General features: G+C 30.8%; 1 protein-coding gene across 1 annotated transcript in view; it reads left to right on the top strand.

The window, feature by feature from the left end:
- LOC124365723 (unconventional myosin-IXa-like) overlaps nucleotides 1-18,676 on the top strand; it is a 115,411-nt gene that overhangs the window by 12,951 nt on the left and 83,784 nt on the right. The window contains 2 exon segments of the mRNA XM_046821707.1: nucleotides 194-612; nucleotides 17,376-17,619. Of these exon segments, the coding sequence (XP_046677663.1) occupies nucleotides 320-612; nucleotides 17,376-17,619 (537 nt within the window). The 5' untranslated portion in view covers nucleotides 194-319.

The following is an 18,676-nucleotide window of genomic DNA, read 5'->3' as shown; positions in this document are numbered from 1 at the left end:
TGCAAAGTTCCTAGAAATTTCTTTTAAGGGTAAAGTGTCTATTAAAAATATTATTTTAAAGGGATTGGTTTGTTATTTTAAACGCAAGGATGTGATACCTGATCCCAAGAACCATATACAACTCTGTCCATATATAGTTATATCTGATAACAGTTTAATTTTTAAATATCTAATAAGTGTTTTTTTGTTGCAGACTGTTTGTAACGAGCATTCCAACGACCATTCCAGAAGCAACCAAAAGTTCCAGACATGTGATAGATGACCGATCGACTGATCTTGTAGACCGATGTAGTGACAGGCGAGTGTACAACGCGACGACATGGAGGGGGAAGCCAACAACCGATACATCGTACAGGTGTTTGTGGGCGCCCTCTCACAGCACTATGAAGCCCTCTCGGTGGAGGCCAGCAAGCAAACGACGAGTGAGGAGATCGTGCAGTGTATCGCGGAGCGGCTGTCGCTGTGTGGGGGTGGGGGGTTTGAGCTGGCCGAGGTGGTGGGTGACGCACTCGGTCGCGAGTGCAAAGAACGCAGACTCGGTCCCGCCGAGTGCCCCGTGGCTGTGATGCTTCTCTGGCCCAAAAGCACAATGACACAGCAGGAGTATTACAGGTGAGCTAGGTTTACAAGCGTACGATTAAGTTACATTAGTCTTATTGGTAACCATGTTGGCAACAAGGGAAACCCAAAATAAACGAATTAGCAGTCAGTGTAGATTATAAATAATAATCATGACTTTTTCATTAACTTAACAACGCATGGGATGAAGGTACTTGTTGTATTGATAGTTTTCATGAAAAACTTGAACATTTAATTTCAACCTGCGATGTCAAATGATTTAAACAGTTTAATAGGGTCTTTTTTATTGTGTTATGTTACTGGAATTACTGATTTAAAATGGAAATGAACAGACCATGGATCTCAGGTATGTTGGTTTATATTTATTCACTTTCTTGTCTCTGTTTAATGTAAATATGTTATTGATTTTAAACTAACCTTACAGAAGCATAGTCTTGAAATTTTGAACATAGCTCTTTAGACAAGCATGTTCTCCGCTGTGGAGCCAACGCGAATCCTCCCACGCAGACTCAAAGTCTGGCATGTGTTTAATCTTGTTTAACATTCCACAAGAAATTGTAGTTATTTAAAGTAGAATGTGGGGCATCAGGTCCGCAGATAAATGGTTCAAGGTAATGATATAAAATGTTTACAGTTGTGTATGAAAGATTACAGGAGGGGACGTATTTTAATTTTCTTCAAAACACATTTTAGAGATAATTTTATTCAAAACACAAAATTCAATCATTTTTCATAGGTCAGGTTATAGATTTTTTTTAATTTCCACTTTTAAATGCCTATAATTTCTTGTAAAATTATAAATAAAAATTTTATATTTTGTATGTTCTAGAGAAGTTCTGTTAAATTAAAAAGTTCTGTTATTATTCTGAAATTCATTTAAAGATATTATAATCAATACGTGTCCAAACACTTTTTAATTCTTTCCTAAATTCTACACCTTTTGAGTATTTAAACTATTAAGTTGGAACAAGTTTGGGATTTTTTTCTGAATAACCTAAAAAAAATTGTTAAGATGCGTATTAGTTGTATCTGTAAAATCAGAAATGTACCATAAATCTATGACTAAAAAATAAGGTAGTAAAAGTGTTAAAGATGTAAAGATTTAACATTGTTCTTGGGGCTACAACCAAGATTGCCATCAGTAAACCGGAGTCTTAACTTGATTGTCAAGAGAGACCAGCAACTATAGTCAGTGATGCAATTTGTCAAAGTCAGCTGCTGTCTTTGCAACAAACACATCAAGTAAGGACTCCGAGTAGTCTAGAGTGCTAAATCTTCCTACATGGAGCACTAGTGGTCTGGTATAGTTTTAATTTCTTCTCCACAGTTATTTGGGTTTTTGTTGTTATGGGTGCAGATGGGATATGGCCACACTTTTTTCTTTTTGCATTCATTAAAATTTTTATCCTTTCTTTTTAATGACAATCAAAGCTCATCAAATTTCTCTTATCATGCAAAATATTAGCACAGATCATATTTTTCCTCCATAGAGTATGTAACTAAAAATAGTATAATACTATTTATAAATATATTTATTGTGTTTTATAATTCTTATTTTTTATAAATACATGTCAAAATAATAGTGTTTACATAGCATTATGAACATATAAAGTTGCTAAATGATTTCAAAATGTATACCAATTTAGCATTTAGAAAACTCTATAAAAAAAATCATAAAATTGTTTTTAAGAGCAAAACCGTTGTGATCTATTAAAATGTTTTGTAGTTTTCAGGACTAAATCCCCTTAAACTATTATATGATGTATTAAGTTTTGATATTCTCCTCAGAATTAAAATGAATATATTCCTTAACAGTAAAAATAAACTACTACAGTAAACAAGAGGGACTAACAATTTCATATCCTGGAACATATTTTTCGTGGTCAACAATACAAAAATATCAAACAAAGAATGTAAATATAAACATGACAATGAGCTTCTAAAATTTGTTGTTCAGTGGAAAGCTAGTTGTGAGTTTCATGGTACCGTACTTGAAAGGAGTATGTCAAATTAAATTAGCTTCAACACTCCAGTTTGAAGTCACTCAATTGAGCAGAAGAATTGTGAAACTGGAGCCAGTCAGTAACTTTGATGTTGGTTTCACAAACAACATTTTTGCCAACACTCACTTCACTCCACTGATAGAATAGATCAGTCTCAATTTACTATTCGTCAGGAGACGTAAATTTATTTTATTTTTTTTTTATTTATTTATTAAAAAATGAAATAAATATTATAAAAATCTGTCAGGTGGTTATTGAAAAGAATTTTCTGAAATACTTACAAAATATACAAAAATTAGGCTGGATTTTAAGAGGGTAAGATAACAACATAGGATTTTTCCGGACATTTGCCATTGTTCAGTGAAACAAGATTGTTCAGTGAAACAAGAAGTTCTTGTTTCACTGAACGATGGCAAATGTCCGGAAAAATCCTGTTTCCTTCACAATCCTTCCATCGTCAAAAATAACCTTCAAACAAAGAATAACAACATAGCTATGACACTCAAAGGGTCAACAAGCCTATTTATACCATGTATAATGGACAAACCTTCTCTCAAGGAAATTAAAAATACTGTTATTTTCTAAAAATGAAATTTGTTATACATATAATATTAATAATTCAAATACTTAGACAAAACTGCTATCACAGACATTGGCTAGTAATTGCTGGGCTTTGCTTTATAACCTTTCTTATGTGAAATAATATGGAAAGATTTTGTGTAAATCTAGTAAATTTCTTCACTTAATAAGTTATTGTAACAAGTGTGTGAGAGGTACACCATACTGGGAATGATTTTCTTAATCAAATGTTATTTTATAAATGCCAAGGCTATCAGAATAACTTAACCTTTTGGTTGCGCATTGCCTGTATCATTAGGTAATAAATTTGTCTATTTAAATTGTACAGGTGCGTGATAAGCATCTTTCAGACAAGCCGTTATATAGACTAAAAAGTAAGGGCTTTTATTATATCCTTTATCTCATTCACAGAGTGTAAAAAATATATAATACGTTTTCTCAATAATATGAAGTAAGTCTATTATCAGTTGTGTCAATTATAAATTTTTGAAGAATAAGACGATTTTGCAGTTTTATTTATATTAAAATTCACACTTTTTGCTATGGTTTTCAAGTTCAAAAAGTTCACTTTCATTGGAATACTATCGTGGTATGAGGAAAGGGAGATATGTCAGATATTGTCATTTCCTGATTGTATTGTATGAAATAAATAACCAAAATAGCTATCACTTCTCATAGACTTTTAAAAATATATTATATAACAAGTTATATTAACTTGGTATTGGATTGAGAGTAATTACTTGAGTACCACATGTGTTTTAGAGATCAAGCTAAAAAAATATACTTGCATAAGATAAATATTGAAACTTTGTGTATTTAACAGGCACATGTAGAATGTTTAATTGTTTAGAGAGCTTTTAATTGGCACCAAACATGTACATAAAATAATAGTTTTAGATACATGAATCGCCATACAACAATCAAGAAATTATTTTAATTATATACTGCTTTTTAACTTGTGGCAACATAAATGTTATTAAATTTATTAGTCTTCTTAAACAAAAGTAGAATCATTGTCATTTATTCATTGTCTGATGAATAATATAAATTATGTTTCAAAATAATATCAGTATTTCCATCAGTAAAATATATGTTACAGTATTATTATTAGGCCTACTGTTATTTGATATCATCAATAAAAAAACAGAAACTTCCAAATAAAACAATATTTTTTTCACTTCACTCACCAGGAATCCAGTGAATTATTGAAAAGAATTTACAGTTATATTTTTAAAGTTTCATTTTGGTTTTCCAAAAAATTATTATAATTTTTCACAATTTTAGACTTACTTGTCATGCTGTCAGTCAGCTTTTTTATTCTTTCTATGTACAGTTTACAGTAAAACAAACACCATAAAAAAATAATTAAACCGATTAAACAACAGCAGATTATATATATTATATAAATGTTTTGTTAACTTATATATATATATAAAAGATTGATATTATTTGCTTGTATACACCTTTGTTGTATCCTTTTTGAAAACGACAATTAGTTGAAATATATATATATATATATATATATATATATATAGTACCAGATTATATTACTTACATGGTCTCAAACAAATCAAAAACTAAAAATTATTATGAAGAAACAAAACTTAATTTAAAAAATGCGTACTGCCTACATGGACAGATAGCTCGAGGGAAGCATATTGTACATTGAGATGGTGAGGGCCGCTCTCTAAAGCACTTGTACCATATCGAGTGTCAGCAAGATTGTTTCCCAAGAAACTATATACATCATATCCCACCAGCCTTGCCACTTTCATGGTTTCATACTTTTGAAATATGTCACACAAAACTGCATCTGTCCTATAGCCCTGGGGTGCAATTTCAAAGTTTTTCTTACTTGGCAGTCCCCAAAAGATGACCCCATACTGCAAAAGTAACTGAACACAACCATAATGAAAAGTCAAAAGTATATCCCTAATATACACTCACGTGAGTCAGACAGCCAAGCCCCTTTTGCACATCCTTTTACATTAGATTAAACATTTATCTATTTGAATCAGAGACTCAAACTCTGAACATGGTGACACAGACCAAGATAATAACATCCTGTTGTTTTATCATCAAGACTAGTTTTAGTGTTAAGACTAGTGTGATTGTGTTCAGGTCACTAATACGTGAACCACTTAGACAAAAATAATAATAATTTTAACTGTAATATAGTTTTCATTAGTGTTTTCTATAGATGTTTACTATGTTCCTGACAATGTCTATTGTACACTTGTGTGTTTTATGACAACAAAGCTTTTGGTTTCTTCTTGTAATGCATTTACTTAGAAACTATGTGCTTCAGAGTATGGGTTTTTGCTACTTATCAGCCTTTCATCTAGGGAAGGTAATCACAGCCTTTCAACTGCCTAGCAATCTGGTGCCCCTTCTGTGCATAGTGCCCCTAGCAATATTTCCCTGTTTGCACATACTCTTATGTGCAGCTGGTTATTAATTGTTTGTTTTTCTGTTGACTCACTTCTTTCTAGCTGTGCGGAAATGTGAAGCAATATCGTTACCACCAAAACTAAGTAATTAACTTAATTCAACTATGAGACTTACAGTCAAGGAACAAATATGAGATGAGTGAGTGTGTATGTACTGTTTAGTCTTGTATCAAAGTTTGTGAGATAGGCTAATTATAAAACTTCGTCAATTAATTACCAAAGAAATTAAATTACCTTCAGTTTAGTGTTGAGTCAAAACCAAGGAGAAAATAATGAATTGTGTGTGTCATCACCCTTCCATTTGTTCTTTTCCAAGCTCCGACTTTTCTTTAACACCTAATAAAGAGATAATTTTCGATTTATGTAAAGAAACTAAAAAATAGAAACTGTGCGTAGGTTAGTATCTGAAGTGTTTTAATATATTCTCTGTCTACAGCTTCTTGGACTCTGTGTGTAAAAAAAGTTGGGATGATAATTATTGATAGGTGATTTCTGTTGTAGTGCGCAGTGTAGTAATGGTGAATTTGCAACCCACTTACAGCTGTTTCTAGTTCCTTAATTTGGACAGGTGTTTATTGTTTCTAGGATGTTCAATCAAATTTATATTTATATTCATCAAAAATATACATGGCGTCAAATTTGTTATGTATAGAGTACAAGTTCTGTTAATAAAGTGTCGCTGTTTATCAGGAATTGTCAGTCGATTTTTGAGAGCCATATGACCTATGGAAGGCTCATCCTGTGTCAACCTAGAAAGGATTTTGCTTCTCCAAAAGAAGGCAATAAATAAATTAGCTTCATTGGGAATACATGATAGCGGCAGGAAAACCTTTCAAGATTTAGACATTTTTACAGTTGTTTCTCACTACGTTCTTGCAGTGATTTCGTCTGCTTGTTCAAATGGACTTCAAAGACTTGCTACTATTCACCAACACTATACCACATTTGTAAATACTGCAATCTTCCACTTCACTGCACAGCATTCTACGCTAAGAAACCAGCATACGCCAGTGCCAAGTTTTACAACCTTTTCCTTGATGAGTCAGAACAACCATGATCTCAGACTCCATTTGAAAAAATGGCTTGCTTGACGACCATTCGACACAGTGGATGAGTTCTTTTTCCTAGACAAATTTTGACAGATATATTTTATGCAACTTTGTTCTTCTAAAAATGTGATGTAATTTAATTGTTTTGTTGCCTTTCAAATTGTAATGATTTTGAGTAAAGTCTCTCTCTCTCTCTCATTCATCACTTGGATTTTCTATAAATACCTTTAAGGAGTACCACTGTGAGATACTTGGATTTTTGAAAGGCTCTTTTATAGGTTTATATTAGCTGTAGATTTTACAAAATCCTAATTGCCCGTTTTTCACGGACGAATCATGTTCCCACTGCTCCAAACTGAAATAGTAACTGTTAGCACTATTATACTAATAGCTTTTAATAATAGTAACAATAAGTTGTATTTTATTTGTGACACATTTAACGCTTATAAAAATAATTAATGAATGCCTTTTTAATTACATAAGCAACGATTTATTAAAAATGTTCATGTATTTTCCATAACACTATGCAAGCTACACAGGTAGATCTGTTGGTGGCAAGATGCATTAGAAAAACACAGGTATGTTGGCTGTCCTGCCAAAGATGGAATGAATGAAAGGTTTCAAATTATTAAATAAAAATTTAGTTTGTTTCTCTTTACCAACACTATTTTTCTTTAAATTCTTGGAAAAAGAAGTGGAGTTGATTTCGTAAAAGTATAAATCCATAACTCAGCCTGCTCCATATATAAATACCACTATTGTCTCCCAATAAACGACAAAACATCAACGTGTAGCGGCTTTATTTGTTTTTTATGGAGGGCTTTGTCTGTTTTATTTTCCAAGAAGTGTGCTGCCAAAGCAAGCCGACTGGTGACTTTACGTTGGCATTAATAATATTGTCACTGCAGTATGGCTGGCCGGGTGCCACGTCTATTAATACCCTTTGATATAGTGGAGAAGACTCCCGAAACCTGGCTGTCAGTGAGAACTGAGGGGGTCATCTCCGTGTTTGTGTCTCTGGTGTCACTCCGCACTTGTGTTTGTCGGCCGACAGTTGTTCTTGTGGTATGCATAGACTTAAGGCTATTTTCACAGGAACTGGGTCAGTTTTACACTGTTTTGCAATCATTTTTTTATTTATACCGAGTAATTAATGTTTATAGGTGCAGAGGGCATTGTATATTTGTATACGTGGCCTCGTTTCTTGTAAATGTAACAAAACCAAGTGCAAAATTTTATCATGTTATTGTTTTTTATTTCCACTTTTTGTTACTTAATTATTGTTTATCTCACCACAACGCAAGAAATAAAATCGTATCCAATATTCCAAACTTTATCTTTTGTTTATGCTGAAAAGGTCCATATTATGTAGTGTAGAAATTGAAACATTTTGCTCAGAAATCTATAAAAATTTCTTCTCTTACAAAATCCGATGCTATTGCTGGGTTATATAAAATTAAAGAGTTAAATATATTATAATTAGTAATAATTAATAGATTTCTTTGTTTATAGTTTGTTATTGATGATGAAGGTTTGAAAGGATTTCAGATATTTGCCATCGTTATATGTTACAAAAGTTATAACACCCTTTATACCTTTAACACATAATGATGGCAAATGTCCTATAATGCTTTCAAGTAATACCTCACATGAAAATCAGAATTTTAAAACTACATTCATTACATCTAGCATAATAATGTACAAGTAGAGCATTTAATTTTTTTATATGTTTTTGACATGTCATATATTAAAGGAGCAAATTCCAACTAGATATTATTTTACATGGCAAGTAAATAATATGCTAAACTATCACAAGTTACATAGTTTCTTTTAAACTGCAACTAATCCAAAGATCGTGTTTCTAGCATGACTTTCAATTCAATTTATAATCAAATCATTTATTGCCGAACTGCTTTTCATTACAGCCATCCATCATTTTGTTTTTACAGTTTATCTTACTAAAAATATCATTTTTACACTAAATACTAATACACTAAAGTTTTTACACATGATTCAGTTTTCAGTAATATGGAAAAAACAACATATTGCAGTAACATTAGTAAAAGAAAGATGATAAAAACAACACTTAACCCATAAAAATTAACAAATAACAATTAAAAACTTGATGTCATCTTCTATACAATATAAACAGTTTTCCGTTAGTTTATTGAAGTGACTACTTCTTTTGGCAGCCTATGGATGCATGTTTTGCATGGAGGGAAAATGGAAAGGCAGTCGCAGGACTGACTGACAGAAGTGACTACTTCTTATAATGAACTGTAAATAAAATCAAACACAGACTAAAATATATGGTAAAATACTGGTGTGAGTAAATCTACGAGCTAGTAATTTATTTATTAATTATTCCAACCTAAAATTGATTAACTTACTGCATCATTTAATAGCAGTATTTAAAGCTCATCAGATTCTAAATTGAATTTCAGCACGGTTAATATTAATTCCTATTCCAGTTCACTATTAGTTTCGTCCTGACAAGATTTAAAAAAAAGATTAAAAATTAATTGATTAGATCTTTCTAACTAACAAAGCCATAGTGTAAATTAATTCTGGAAGAAAGTTGGTCTTTCTGTTGATTGTAATTATAACCTTTACTCAATTACATTGGGCCTCACCTTACATTCACTTAAGAAATAAATTTCACGTAAAAACAGATTTTAATACAAATTTTGTTGAAGAAATCATTATCTGACTTTTTAAAAGATAAGTTAAATTTAACAATGTCAAACGATAAAAAGATAAAAAAAGATAAGTACAATGAGATTTAGAAAAACAAGATGTTTAAGCAAGATTTTAGTCCAGAGTTTTTCTTTCTTATTTAATTTATTATAAACCCATAATTTAATTTTTAGAATATAATGAGAATGATAATGAAAATGAAGTAATTATCTCGGAAATACAAGATTATAGGGAAAATAATACTGACGAAATTATAGAAACTAATACAAGCGATAATAATGAAAATGTATAAATATTTATTACTTTAACATTAGAAGTTAGTGATCATTGCAATATATGAAATGTAAAATATATTTACAAGATATGTATAAAAGTAATAGAAAATATAAAATTTTATTATGTTAAAGTGTTGAGTGTCTCATATTATTTTAAAATATAAAAAATAGTTTTTATTAAACTAAATTAAATTTAATTAAACTTAAATTAAATAATTAGCAAACATACTTTTTTAAGATATACATTCATACCTTGTCATAAGAAGTAGTCACTTTTGTCAGTCAGTTCCGTGACTCCCTTTCCATTTTTATTTTTTTAATGTCTTTTTAATGAAGTGAAGAGGAAGTTCTTTTATTTCTTTAGGCGAAAATTTAATGTTTATGTTACAAAAATCTAATGCTAGTAACAAAAAAACTTGATTAAGACTTGCTAAATAAACAAAAATTATGAATAAACTTACAATTTCTGGTCTAATGGATGTGTACATTTGGATAATCGTTAATTTTGTGTGTATTATTTTTCTTCCCCAGTTTCAAACTGAAAAAATAAATACAAGAAACTGTTAGAATTCTATGCTTTAAACTAGTTGTGAACAGTATTCATTATGCCTGGCTCCAGGCATGATTCACAAAGCTCTTTTCTGTAGCACAAATATGCGTGAGACTGACAAGTTATGCCCCCATACAGTAGTACAGTAAGAACGATGGGCATGAACGTGGGTATACTACAAACTCTTTAAAATATCAATTTTGTTTCTCCTACTTACTCGCAGAACTATAAATATTACTTTGCAAACTCGTTTTTGGTTATCCTATTTCAGATCTGACTGTATTTTTGTAAATCTCAAAAAATGTATTGTGGCAGACTCATGGCCATGTTTAAAGGGAAATTATATGTCTTAGTTATTTCATTATTTAGTTTTTGTTCAGTTTGTTGACTGTGCACCAGTTTTCCACAATTTCATATTTTACTATGTAAAATATCTCATTTAAATTAATTTGTAATGATTTGAATTCAAAGAAATGTCATTTACACAAATGTAACGGGAAATATCCAGACAATTAAAATTTTAATGACAGATAATTTATATAAATTATGAATAAAAGAGGTCCCAAAACCGATCTCTGTGGAATGCTGTTTCTTACCAATGACTAAGAAGCTCCATTAAAAAATACCGATTGTTATCTGTTTTAAAAACCCTAAGTGTTATTTTATCAAATTCGTAAAACTAAAATGCTATTATTTACTCTATCAGAAGCTTTTGTCAAGTCATATGAAATATAGGTTTCGACTGATTTTTGTTTTCAAGAAATGAATAGCAGCCTTTACTAAGACTAACCATTGCATCACAAGAACTTCTGTCTGGTCTAAAACCAAATTTCAGGAGAATTTTTTTATATTCTGTTAGTTGGCAATGAACTTTTCAATACATTTGAAAATATATTTATCAGAGATATGGTGTGTGTGTGGTAGCTTTCAAAAGATTTTATACTCCCTTACTTGTCAATGGAAATAACCTGAGAAATTTTAAGACTATTCGGAAAAACTCCATCAAAACATGAATTTAAAAAATGCTGTAGAACCTCACAAAGTTCAACAGTACAAAGTTTGACTATTTTGGAATTTAAATTTATTAATGTCAGCCCGTAGGACTGTATTGGCTTGTAATAAACTGAACAGTTCAAGTAATCTGTTAAAAAATATTGAATAATCATAATCAGGTGTATGGTAAAAAAGACTAGAATGACTCATCTACTAAAATTAACAAGGTACATACTTCAAACAATTTATCTTCAGCAAGAAATTCAAATTGACTAAAGTTTTTAACATCTAGATTGTTTTAGCATACACAGCCGAGCCTCCTCAGATACAGTTCTTTCTGCAGTAAGATGCAACTAGATTGTATTTCGTTAAGTTTATAGAAAAGACTCTTAACATCAATATTCACCTAAGCATATAATAACTATATTTTCTCTATTAAACGTTTCTCATAGTTGGACAAATACTTACAAAAAGTAAAGTTGTGTCTGAAAAGTTGAAACTGACATGGTTAGAAACTGCAGGGAAATGGCTGTAGTGGGATTCTGAGTTAACTTTCAATATTTTGTAAGCAAATTCATAAAATCTCCTTCAATGATAATGGAGAGTGATAATATGTGTTATACAAAGTCTATTGATTTAATTGTCAATCTTGACAGTTAGGTGCAACTATTCTATTAGTTTAAAAACGTTGGCTAAATATTCCAAATTTGTGGGTAGTTGTAGAGATGTGAGTGAATAAGTGAGTGTTAACTTGATTTGATCTACATACAGATCCACTATTAAATGTACTACACTCTTTTCCTTCATTTTTCATATTTTATTATATCACCACTCTTTTTTCATAGTTTTACGTGTTACTATTAAATAATTGTGTGTCAGTTTGAAGCAAGACTGTTGAGATTATTTGATGCGGGGAAAGTAGCTATAAAAATGTAGCTGGAGGAAGTAAATTACGAGATAACATCAGTGAAAATTACAACAAATAAACTTATCTGACATAATTACTGTGTTGATAACATTTATGTAATAATGTTGTCACAATAGACTGCAGTGTGCCAGTTTCTGTTGGCTTTGTTTGTTTACACATTTATACACATAGTACAATGCTTTATACTTAAATAGTTTTAATGGTTGATAAGAAAAGTGGAATAATTTAAAATGTTCCACGTTTATGTTTCTAGATCTTTACAATTCATTGTTTGTATTGATTTAGAATGTCATGGCAATTAGAAGAAGTAGAGTTCTATATATTTATCTCAGACGTAGTCCTCTCGGCCAACTATTTACAGTTATTATACTACTGACTTTAGTGTAGTTGGAGCCAAGACTGATTCTTACGGTGGAAAAGACAACACAAAATAATGAAGATATCAGTTGATCTTGTATAGTTTATCAATACGTAGATTTTTTCTCGAGGGACACTTACGTAAATTCTAGCACTGCCTCTTTCAAAATTGTCAAAGCACTTCTTCATAAATAATTCCATGGTATCACCATTTTTCAAATCCTATTGTACCGGTGTATTGAAGAAAGTTATTTTAACTCTTTTTTATTGAAGTTTTTATTTTATCTTGTTCAGTTATAAAACATTAATGTATGTGCACAAAGAGAAAAATAGCAATCTTTGGAATTAAACAAATAAATAAAGAAAAGGAAAAAATTGCAAAACAGGTGTTTTAGGGCTTAGTACAATAATGTATGTAAGAATATACTTATCCTAACAGTTACCATATAATCCATCATTAATTCCTTGTATTTGATTTAATCCACTTGGTAACATATGTCAGTGCAGAAACAAACTGTTGTGCCTGAAGCAAATCGAAACCACTTCCTAAAGTTTCTCTGCTTATATACCATGGGACTATCTAGGGCACAAGTCTAAACTGTAGTTATTATTTCATTCAGGTTCAAGAAATAATTGATCATTTCTGACGCTCAAGAGATATGCTGTTAGCCAACCAAAAGGGTTACTTTAATATTCTTTATGTGACGAAGCGCCAGCTTCTTTTGATATAACAATGGTACGAAATGTAAACAACTAAATATTGATTGTTAAAATGATTTTTTTTTTTTCAAAATTATGATATTAGAATAATGTGGAGTTTGCATTTAGGAAGGCATATGAGTAGTCTAGTAGCTGGGTGCCAATCTGCACAGTATAATCACACAAACTGGTTTTTCTTCAAATAGACAAATTTTTCTCAAGAAAGAAATTGATCATCAGCCACGCTATTTTTGCTATATGTCGTCGTCGACATGGGTGGGTATCTAGAAGGTTAGAAATTTAGAACGATTTTTTGTTAAGATTTTCCTTTTTCTACCTTGGTATACAGTACTTACAACTGACCATAAGATTTTAAAAATAATAAATATATCAACCCAATTGGATAAAAAGACTGAAAAGGGTCTGAATTTGGTTAGCTGATGCTGATTTAATGTGTCTGACGTTTGGTTTTAAGTGTGTGTCAACCTAAAAAAAATATGATTTGAGAAAAATGTATTATTTTACTTTTTTACTCTATGATACATTTCCATTTCAACCATCATCAAAACTGACAATACATTTCTTTCTTTTTTTAGGGAAAATTTATCTCAACTATATCAGTAAACACCCGACTGTCTGTTTATACAATGCAAATTGGCTGTTGGCTCTTGGGCTAACTAAACAAAACAATTTTTTATGATGACAAACATTCTTAACTATTTTTTAAAATGGGAAAGATGTATGAGGAATGTATAAGAAGGTTGCATGTTCAGGTCACATCGAGGTCACCAGTATAGAAAAAGGTTGGGTTTATTCCAGTTAAATAATAAAACTTGTATATACAGGTTAATGATTGTGTGTTTATTAAGTACAATTGATAGACTGTTCAAAATATTACAAAGTAAACAAACAAGCTCTAAATGACAATCCTCGTTGCTAGGCACGGAGTTCAAATATTTTTAATATGTTGCCGTCATTCATTAGCATTTGACCTCTTTAACTGATAAAGCAATACCTTCATAACTTTGACAACTAAAATTGTAATCAGTTAGTCATACTATGTATTATTTTTAAACCAAAATTCGCTAACGATATTTATTAGCAAACCTACTAATACTTTCATCTCAACCTTTAAAAAAAAATCCTCATCATGTATTAAAGATCCCATCTTAAAGATTTAGTTGAAAGAAACCAGTACTTTTTTCAAAGCTGATATCTCCAATATATTACTGTTGGCAAATTTGGCAAAATATTGAAAAGTATTTTTAGATTTTGATAATGTCTGTAATTTTGCATTTATTTTGCTAATAAATTAGCTTTCATAGATAAAATACAGTTAAAATCTCTGAAAAGCGATGCTTGTTCTAATAGATTTACAATACAGGCACAACTAAGGTTAATGAGGAAGCATAGTTGATGTTGAGGGGACATATCCCCTGTCGCTGGGCAGGATACTGACTACAGTCACCTCTGTTGGCATTGTTTTATCTTTTCTAACTATTATTCACTTTTGTATGGAGCAAGTTTTGAAGATAGTTAATGTTTGGCATCTGAAGATTTAAGGTGGCTTACTTACAGTAGTATTGAAAAACATTGCTCTGAGAGCTTGTCATGACAAGATAATTCCATGGTATGTGTATTGAGGTATTGTTTAATTAAATCTTTTTGGGCAATAATATCACAGAAGATGATCAACCTCATTGTGTTAATCAGTAGTAATATCCTTTATTCCATAAACAGTCATACAATTGCATAGCATGCGTCAATAATAATATAAATAAAAACTATAATACTAATTACAATGCCAAAAATAAGGCTTTTAACCTAGCTTTCGATATCAGAACTGGGATTAAAGTACACATATACATAAGCACACCCATACAAACATACACATACCTATTCAATTCATACTACCTATTAATGTGTAATATATATTTCATAGCTTAATGTTTATTGACTGCAATCAATTGTAAACAATAAAAAAGTACGTACACGAAAATTACTATGAAGCATTTTCTTAAAAAATATATTAAAATTATAACATAATTTTACACACACCCACACACACACACACATAAATAGTGAAAAACTAAAATAGATGAAGCATAAGTATCATTACATTCTTGAAGCTCTTTTCTTATTGGAAATTATATATTAATTTAAACAAACCCTCTAATAATATAAGTTTTTATTTTTGTGAGGCCTGTCGTACTCAATGAGAACATCTTCGAACCCACACAACTGAATAAAAGTAATAATAACAATAATAACATAAACAATTTTGTACTACATAAAAACATATGTCATTAAAAATACAAAGAGATAATATTCTATGACAGCACAGTATGTTATATGTATATATAAAAAATAAAGTTGATATTTAGTTAGATCGAATAAAGTAACGGTGAATTTTGAAAAGGCCCAGGTTCGTTGTTTACCAGATTATTTTGGTTCTTTTTCATTTTTTTTTTTTATTTGAAAACATGCACTTCAAACTGGACACTCTTTTTCAAATGCAAAATTATTTAAAGAAGTACCTACAAAATAAAAAATTCCTTGATGCATATGAAACAATTTTTATAAATTGTTATTATTACTTTTATTCAGTTGTTTGGGTTTGAAGATGTTCTCATTGAGTACGAAAGGCCTCACAAAAATAAAAACTTATATTATTGGAGAGTTTGTTTAAATTAATATATAAGTATCATTGTTGATCTTGATTATATAGCTTATTGTTTTACTCGGTTGTTATATATTCTATTATTCATAGTCAAAATTGTAGTTCGATGTAGTTTACTCAAATTTAGCAACATCGAGGTAATAAATGCACAGGAACACATGCACGCTGACATACACTGTTGTTTTGTTCATCGTAAGGGATGTCTATCCATCTGGTACATACTAGTTATTCAATACACCGACACTGAATTGGAATTCCAATACATTGCATGGCTATTATTCACATGCCATTTGCACTATAAAGTTTATTATAGCTCAAACGTAGCACTGAGCTAGACACTACAGTCCCATACGCAGGGACTAGTGCACAAATAATTGTGTACTGCACCGATCCAACCACTAGTTGTACCTTATCTTAGTTGATAACATTATTTGGGATATTCCGACGTTACTGGTCTTTTCTTGAGTAACAGGGCTGCCATTTACTGCTGGAGTGTCTAAATAATAATAATTATTGGCTGAATGTAAGGACGGCCATTGTTTATAAGTAAGGAAATTATACGTATTGTGGGGTGTATTCTGTTTGCGCTCATGCAGGCGCCCAGAGAGTGTAGTAGAGCTGTAACATTTAAAAATTGTAACATTAAAAAAGTACTGAACTCACTATAATTGTATCTTTGTTAAATTTAATATATGATCAGCTGACCACAATACTGGCAGGCAATGTGGTTAGGTTGTTCCCTAAGTAATCCTCAAAATGATAAATTGTAAAAGAATGGAGGAATAAAAATCATTATCAGTTATAAAATACTAGCTGTTTCCCGCGGCTTTGCACGCTTTTCGTAAGCTTTGCCCATGTATGTGAACTTCTGGTTTAGTTGAATTATATTTACAACGCCGATGTAGAGTTTGCCTTGTTGCCACGATCAAGAAAATATGTTTATGTTTATAGCCATTGTGCACGTACATGTACTTTATTATAAAGTGGTCTAACACTCAAACTTTAAGTTCAATTAGAAATGTATCTTAAAGACAAATATACATAATAACTTAGCGCCTTCAAATAGTGTTTGGCTAAGTAATATACGTAACTGTCTCGTAATTGCAGTTTATAGTGTGCAGGCGCTTTGAAACCTTTTATCTTTTGCAGCGCCGCTTGGTGGTGAGTTACATCAATGGGCATAGCTTATAAACTTTCTCCGTGGAAAAATACGTATACATACAAATTTTCATAATGGTCTGTCTAATATTTTGCGATTCCATAAAGGACAAACACATAAACATTCATTTTTATATATATATAGATTATTGTTTTGGATTAATACCATATAGTCACTAACTGCTTTCTATTTCGTTAAAAAAAATAAGTGTTTAATATAAAGTAAACATGCTTTTAAATAAAAACTTTCAGTAATTAAAATAAATATAACCACAGAATTTAAGTACGGGGTGAAAGTCAGGAGTAAGCTACATGCAGCCACCTCGTCTCAATAGCAAATATGGTTTTTTTTTTCATCTGAGGTGTAACATGTTCCAGGTTTTACCTGAGGGAGAAGCTCAGTGACAATCTGTGGGCAGACGGGTTTACCATGGATCCTCAGCTGATCCGAGACTACTTCTACCGGTTCCTATATCAGCCACAGGACCGGGAATATCCGGACCTCTGTCAGCTCCCGGACCTCAACGAGCAGACGCTACTGGAGAACCTGAGGACCCGCTTCCTCAGCGGTCACATCTACACATACGTCGGGTCCATACTGATAGCAGTCAACCCCTTCAAGGTCAGAATAAGTTCTTTATATGTTATAGACACTGTTCTATGTTTAGGACAATATTCTTTTTACTCTTAATTTTTGAATGCACATCTTCATAAACGTGTTAGTGTAGGAGCTGAGAACCAATTTGTACTGCATAAGTACACAGCCTGGGTTCTCTTGATATCAGTAAAGAAATTTACCTGAAAAAAAAATTCAATTATAAACTGTGCTCATTTTGGTCTCCATCAAAATGGGAGTGTATGAAAAGGATTTAAATAATTAAACAATAATGTTTTTCTCTGATTATATTTTTTCTAGTTTGAAACACTAAAACTGACTGCTACACACATAAATAAAAGTTATATCAATGTTAAAATTGTTTTAAAACCGGCCGATCTTTCAAAATTAGATTTAATGAACACATAAAAGCATTGAAAACATCATCAAATTCAAAATATGCAGACCATTTAAATAACACCGGCCCTAACATCGAAAACAATCTTGTAATTTTACACACAAGCAAGAAAAGTTGCCTATTATCTACTTTACAACATTTTGAAAATTACAAAAGTGCCAAAATTAATCATAATATATTATTAAATGACAAAGATTTTCTAACAAAAAATTTATTATTCGATAGACTTTTAAACAATATACATTGATCACACATAAAATTAAATACAACAAATTTAGCCACCAAGGTAGTGGAAAAACACATGACAATTTCGTTTTAATTATTTATTTTCATAATTTAACTTAACCTTAGTACCTGAAGATGAATTCCCAGAATTCGAAATGTACATAGTATGAAAATAAAAGTTTAAAAAAGTGTTAAAAGGTTTATAATTATATAAATATATTTATCAAACACTTTTCGAGGCTACATCTCTAATATTTTGGAGTTTAAAATTATTTTGATATTTTTAAATATTTAAAGATACTTAGAAACATATTACACCATAATTTTGTGTTTTATTATGCTAAAAGAATGTTATGCATGTAAAGGTACTGTATACCTAACTGATGTGAACTATGGAAACTAGATATACTTGTGCCTGATGTGATTTGTAATGATGTCCCC

Source organism: Homalodisca vitripennis, chromosome 7 (genome assembly GCF_021130785.1).
Source record: "Homalodisca vitripennis isolate AUS2020 chromosome 7, UT_GWSS_2.1, whole genome shotgun sequence".
Taxonomy (NCBI): domain Eukaryota; kingdom Metazoa; phylum Arthropoda; class Insecta; order Hemiptera; family Cicadellidae; genus Homalodisca; species Homalodisca vitripennis.
This window is presented reverse-complemented; position numbering and strand designations above follow the sequence as displayed.